The sequence below is a fragment of the Frankliniella occidentalis genome, unplaced genomic scaffold (assembly GCF_000697945.3).
Source record: "Frankliniella occidentalis isolate FOCC.00 unplaced genomic scaffold, Focc_3.1 Scaffold304, whole genome shotgun sequence".
Classification (NCBI taxonomy): domain Eukaryota; kingdom Metazoa; phylum Arthropoda; class Insecta; order Thysanoptera; family Thripidae; genus Frankliniella; species Frankliniella occidentalis.
The window spans coordinates 5,823-12,629 of NW_026267429.1; the positions used below are offsets into that span (position 1 = coordinate 5,823).

At 57.1% G+C, this 6,807-nt stretch overlaps 1 protein-coding gene across 1 annotated transcript; it reads left to right on the forward strand.

The window, feature by feature from the left end:
• Positions 1–6: 6 nt before the first annotated feature.
• Positions 7–4,721, forward strand: LOC113201861 (calphotin). Its single transcript, XM_052273819.1, has 3 exons — positions 7–2,392; positions 2,537–2,614; positions 3,675–4,721. The coding sequence occupies exons 1-3, from the start codon at positions 140–142 to the stop codon at positions 3,882–3,884; spliced, it is 2,541 nt and encodes an 846-aa protein (XP_052129779.1). The 5' UTR covers positions 7–139; the 3' UTR covers positions 3,885–4,721.
• The last annotated feature ends 2,086 nt before the right edge of the window (positions 4,722–6,807 follow it).

The window sequence follows — 6,807 nt, forward strand, 5'->3', positions numbered from 1 at the left end:
GTCTTTTTACGTCTTTTTCTGATTTTTTCTCGATTTTTCCTGATTTTTTGGAGGGTGTACTATATATATATTTAAAGTGAACTTACCCTAGGTGCCATGTCTGTATGTTGCAGTGCTGACCCTGGCCGGCGCACTGGCCATGCCGCTGGACTCCCCGGAGGAAGACCAGCCCGACATCGTGGTCGTGATGCCGACGTCGCGGACGGACGCGGCGGCCGAGGCCGCGGGAGCCGTGGGGACGGAGCCACCGCTCGCCGTCCTCGGGGCGTCCGCGGCACCGCAGGCCGTCACCCTCTCCGGCGCGGCGAACCCTGCGGACGACAAGGCCGCCCGGGAGGAGGACATCAAGGACCCGGAAGCGGCTCGTCAGTCCACGTCAGGCGCTCCACGGACCGACGAAGCTGTGACAACATCCTCAAGACAGCCGGAGGACGCCGACGTCGCCGAGACGCACGTCGGCATGACAGTAGCTGTACCAGACGGACCGAGCGCCATCGCAGAAGTGGGTGTCACTGAAAGTCAACAGGTCGGCGAAGTGGCGGTGGTGACTGCAGCCCCGCCGCAGGTCGTCGAACAAGAGGCCACCGTCGCAATCGTCCCCCAGTTTGCCGAAGAAGTGGCTGTAAGTGCAGGCTCACTGGTCAGCGAAAATGTCTCAGTCAGTGCACCCCCGCTAGCTGAAGAAGCCGTTGTCGTCACTACGACTCCGCAGGTCGGCGAAGAAGTGGTTGTCACTACCATCTCGCCAGCAGAAGACATTGGGGTCACTGCCGAGCCGCAGGTCGGCGAGGAAAGTGCACTTACAACAATGTCGCAGACTAGTGAAGACGTTGTCGTCACTAGCATCCCGGATGCCGTCAAAGAAGTAGGCGTCACTACCATCACGCAGGCTAGCGAAGATATACCATCCGCCACTGGCGTTGCCAGTGGAGAGGCAAGCCCCGCTACCAACACCCCCCAGCAGACCAGCGAGGACTTGTCCACCAATATTATCTTACATGCCGGTGAGGACGCGTCGGTCACTTCCGATCAGAAGTCAGATGACTCTTCAGACGTCGTCACTGCACTTCCTGGGGATCGTGTGCAAGTCACTGTCGCCCCTCTGGTCCAAGAATCGACCGCCACAGCCGCAACGCAACCCGGCGAAGAAATGGCCGCGGCCACGACCATTCGGTCCGGCCTGGAACTTACTGCAAACACCGTCCCGAATTCTGTGGCCGAGGACAACGTGACACTCCGACTCGGGGAAGCGAGTTCTGCGTCGCCAATCGTCGCGGAGGCCGCCGCCGTGACTACCGCGATGCCCGACATGGAGGAGACCGCGTTCACCACCACATACGGCGAAGTGACTCAGGCAGAGGTGACCGGCGTGGACGCCGCCGACAAGGCAGTCCCCGAGGTGGCCGTCGTGCCCGGGACGGAGCCCCCCCAGGTCGAAATGAGTGGGGCCGCACTCGACGCCGTGACCGGCATGGTCGTGGAGTCCGTTACGAGTACCCTGCCGGCGGTCGTCACTGCTCTACCCGAGACCGTGATCGTCACGGAGGTCGTGGAGGGTATCGACGAAGTTCCCGTCACAAACGCAGTACCGGCGGCCACCGACGTTATCAACGTGTCGACCGAGGCGTCAGTGACACAAGAAGTCCCAGTCGTCAGCGAGTTCTCCGCCCAATCCACCAATCAGTCATTCAAGACGCCCGACGATGTTCAGACCACTGACGTGCCCCAGGAGGCGACGACCGAGATCCCAGAAGCTTTGACGACAACGGAAGCGATCATCGAGGTGGCCGTCGACAAGGTGGCGGGTCAGCACGTCGCTGACCTGGTAAGCACCGCCGGAGCACCGGAGGTTCTTGTCACGTCCAGCGTGGCCCCGATGATTGAGAAGCAGGACAGCGCCGTGGACGAGGCAGTGGTCCCCGAGACCAAGCCCCAGCCCGTCGAGGTCGAAAACAAAGTCGTTCCCGTCGACGTGACAACCCCTAGTCCGAGCGGGTTGATCAGCAGTGAGTCGTCGACAGCATCGTCCACCTCTGTGACGGAGACGACAAGCGGGGTGACGCGCGGCGGGGTGGCCAAGCCCATCAACGAGGCCGCGGGCCAGCCAGAGGCGCACGTCAGCGAGGACGTTGAGGCCAGGCCCGTGGTCGCCAAGGCCGGCTCCAAGGTCCCCGAGGCCGAGCCGAGCCCGCCGTCCGAGGGACGCAGCCTTACCAGTGGCGATGGCGTCGTCAGCAACCCCGACTGTCCCAAGGACGTGATGGAGGCCGACGCCCGCTTCTTCGTCATCGTGGTGCTGCTGGCCGCGCTCAGCATCCTGGGTGTGTCGGTGGTCATCCTGGTCATGAAGTTTCGCGTCAAGCCAGCCGCCAGGAGGTCCATCACCATGTCGGTAAGTGGCCCCCAACCTGTGTGGTTCATTATCTTCAAAACATGTGTTAGAAATTTTGTAAGGAATATGTAGTCTTCTTCGTAGACTAACGAGCTCACCGGTCCGCCCCGAGCCTCCGCTAATTAGAAACGTTTGTGCTCGCAGATGTGCTGGTGCCTGAGGCGGGCGCGCCGCGCCACCATCACCCCTCCGTTCGCCCACCACCACCAGCACGCCAGTGAGGTAGGTGTGCGCGGCAGTGGCGCCGGCAGGGACCCGCAGCCGCCCTTGTCGCTGTGCCAGTACTCGTCCCTCGTCAACCTGGAAGCGCCCCCGACCGCCTGACATTCCCCCCGCCGTCACCCCCGGGCCGCCCTGCCCCCGGCCGCGCCCCCGGCCTCGTCCCCGCCCCAAACAAGGCCATAAGCCTCTCCTTCCTCCTGCGGTGTGCGGTCTACAGCCGCACGCTGCCGCCCCGGGCCCCGGGCGCCCCCGCCGGCCACCAACCTCCATCCGTCCCGCCCGGGCCATCGTTGTGCCCTGCGCGTCCACGACACGCCCAAATGAAATTTTGAGGTCTACGCCGAAGTGATCTGTACTTAATATTGATAAACACCTTTTCACCGTGTACTTAATGTTAGTTATAGAGACTCATTTTTCGCCAGCCCCCTTGTTCCCGAGTCTCTGCGCACCCTGCACTTGCTGGCGGAGTCCGTCGCGTCAGCCGCGGCGCGGCGTGGCCTCGCGTCGTTTGGACGTTATTAAGATTGGGATCGCATCGCCGTCGCAACGGACTCAAAGATTGGGTCCGAGCAAAGAGGGCCATTTACTCTCGCCTCACGAGCACACGGGGGGAAATCCGAGATGAGCCCCGGGTGGCGCGGTGAGAGAGGGACCTGCTCGCATGGCACCGCGTAGCACAGCGCGCCTCGGGCCTCGGGGCGGCGGGAGACAGGCGCCAGGAGAGCGCCAGGCGCCCCCGGGGCAGCCTTGCCTCGCGCGTAGTGTGCCCCACCCACCCCCATCCCCCTAAAAAAAAAAAAAGAAAACCTTGGGGAGAAAGAAGACGAGACCTTTCCCTTTCACACCTCTTCTCCTTTCGGAAGCCATCGTGGGTGCCCGGCAACGCTCTAGGAAATAATAGCGAGAGGCTCACCTGGGACTGGGAGGGTCGTGGTCCAGCTCACAGCACACCCTCTGCTTGTCCCTCACCCCCGCCCCACCCCCACGACCCTTACCGGTCCCCGCGCCGGTCCCCTCTGGCTCCCTCAGTGACAGGCGGTTTGCGGTGTGTGGTTCGCAGGTTGAGCGGGGGAAGGGGAAGCAGGAGGACTACAACCTCGCCTCCGACGAGGACTGCCGCGCCGACGAGGAGGTCACGGCCAGGGCGGCCCAGCAGGCCCGGGAGACGTCCAGGGACATGCCGACGTGGACCTTCTGCGAGAAGAGCGCCGCAGCCGCCGGTCCGCAGAGCCCGGCCAAGGAGGACGAGGTGGTCAGCTCAAAAATGTAGAGAGAAATAGAACTTTATTAATTTTCTTAAGTTTTTTTTTTTCGGCGGTGAAAGCTGCTGCACAAGAAAATTGAAACACGATACGCTTTTTATTTTCCCTTTTATTACTTCTTTTGAAATTATCGTTGTGCCATGACGTGCGAATAACTTATGATGGATTGTAGCTTTAGGACCTATAATTACTGGCATCTTGCATGGTGCAATTACGTGTGGACTTAGTCTGCACAGCAATTACCAAATGCTAAGCCTAGTGGCATGCGGACCACAGTAAGGATTTCAAAGCCTTCAAATCCATTGTGATCAATTTGAGCTGTGAAAATTTTGAGACATCACTTACCCTTGTAGTACTCCAGTATTTTGTCATGTATAGATAAATATGTGTGTAATTTATATTTTGCAGTGATGTACATATATGTATGAGAGATGTAAATAGGTACTTAAGTTGCAAGTAAGTTAGATTATTTCTGATGCTAGTTCCTCTTTTTACACTCTCAGCAAACTGTTGGCGGTATGCTGTGCATTATAAAGAATACTTTACTTATAAACGTCTAAGAAGTTTAAGATTTTGTTGTTTTTATTTGCTTTATACTTTTGTAAACGAAACTTGTCTTATATTAAGGCAAGAATTACTGAAATAACAATTAACGTCATTGCATCCTCCTCTGTTATTTTTAGAACAAAAGGACCTACGTCTTCACAATACTTATTTTATTATCATGATTGTATCGGTAGCAGTTACCCTTAGTCTCAGCTAGGGACGAATACAGATTTATTTTGTTGTTTTATTTTTGTTTGTAATTTTTTTCAAAATAAAATTAATTTTAAACTGAAGTTTTACATGGTGCTTCCTTGTCATTTGCTACAACATACCACCAAGATCTGCAGCATGTCGGCGGCTCGCAGCAGGCCCACGCCCAGACTCACTTCTGAGACAGACAAAGCCAGGGAATTTGTGATGTATTCTGACCAGCAGCTAGCGTTCACCGCACGGTGGATGCCATGGTGGTCGCCTATGCCGGTGACTATGACTGTGCCTTTGCAGGGTAAATCGACTGTATTTGCGGGGAGGCGTGAAAGGGAGAGGGAGGGAGACAATGAAGTACAGCAATCAACTAATGTGAGCGTAAATGCGATGAGGGGTTGTAAATCACTGTACATCAGGGTGGAAATCCACCCCCGTTTCTTGTCGTAAGACACACGATCCACTGGTGGAGGGGGGGGGGGGCGTGCACAAAAGGTCGCGGTGTGTTATTTCAGCGCCCACTACTGTCTAATAAGAGAAGCAGAAAGATAACATTTGCGCCTGGCCAAGAGAAGAACAAACGCTTAGCAGACGAGCGCGTCGGACGTGATCCCTTGCTCGTCTCTCCTCTCTCTCTTTTCCACACACACTCACTCACACACACACACACACACACACACACACACACTAATGACAGCAATCGATTGGACCAGAACTGACCGGGCCAAGGGATGGTTTACACGGCTGTTCCGACCCCTTTTGCCCTCGTTGGGGGTTGCGGGGCGGTAGGGGGGAGGGGGTCGGAAAAAATACTAGTCGGCGCCAAGATTGATCACTTTGGCCACGGCTCCGGTCGGGGCCGATGGTCCGTGTGTTGTGCTCGGCCTGTTAGCCGACATGGCCTCGAGCAGCAGGCAGCAGCGGCAGCAGCAGGGGCGGCAGCGCGCCGCGGAGGGGCGCGGCGGAGGGCTGACCAGCGCGCTCGGGCCCGGTGCGGACGCCCTGTTCCACCTGTCGAGGTGAGAGAGCGAGACACATCCAAACACTGAGTTCTTGGACCAAGTACACTGCAGTTACCCATAAGTTACCCGAGGACTAATTTTTCTTGGTGTAAACGGAGCACGCACTGAGAAAAATTCTTATTTCTGGCCACTGGACTTTGAGTCCCCAGACCGAAAGTTTTTGACACACCGAACAATTTGCTCTAAGGACAAGAGTTTTGTTGCTTGGCCTTACATGTTCATTGCGCCTCACAAAAGTTTCTGATCGCGGGAACTAAATGTTTAGTGTTGGGATCAAAATACGACGCAATATACAACTGTCTTGTCTTTGGGGAGAACATTTTTTCTCAGCACAACAGAGTGTGCCGACTCACGCTTTAAAAGGCGGCGAGCCTCGTACCTTTCCCTTATCCTTTTGAAATATTCGTCCGCCAGGGTGCTGGGCATGGCCCCGTACAGGCAGACGAGCTCCGCCCTGGCCCGCTCCCGCGGCTGGGAGGTGTACTCGCTGCTGCTGAGCCTCGCCTCGGGCGCCATGATCGCCCACCTGTCGTACGCCATCTGGGGGTCGCTCGTCGGCAGCTTCTACAAGGACCTCATCGGCATGTCGTTCATATCCAAGGTGTGTGGTATGAGCAGTTGGAAAACAATGTTTAACCTATGATGCAATGTCATTTTGAAATTGTAAGTGTGAGAGCCAGTCTGCTGTGAATCAAGACGCGCAAGCACAGAAACGGGTGCTGAGTGATTGTGGACGTGTCTTTTTTTTCCGGAGGGTACGTGTGGCTGGGTCCTGCACGCGCTGGGGCTGGCGAGCCGGCGCGCCGTGCTGCGCGCGCTCAACGCGCTCCTGGAGTCGGAAGCCCTGGCCGGCGACCGGTCCGGGAGGTGCGGCGGCCGCGGCGGCGTGGCCGTCGTGGTCACGGCCGAGCTGTGCGCCCTCACCACGGTGTGCATCTGGACCTTCGTGCTGAGCTGGCCCATGAGCAGCCAGTACTCTCCCTTAGAACAGGTAGGTACGTAGATCAAGACCAGCAGGGAAAGCTGCTTCCGCGCGCATCCAAGTTTGCGAGTTTTGGCAAGTGCAGTATTTCAGCGAGCGGATGAAGAAGACATCCGAGTACATTAATAGGGGAGGATCTGGTTTGTCAGGAAACTCTGGCATCTAGGTTGTGCCAGT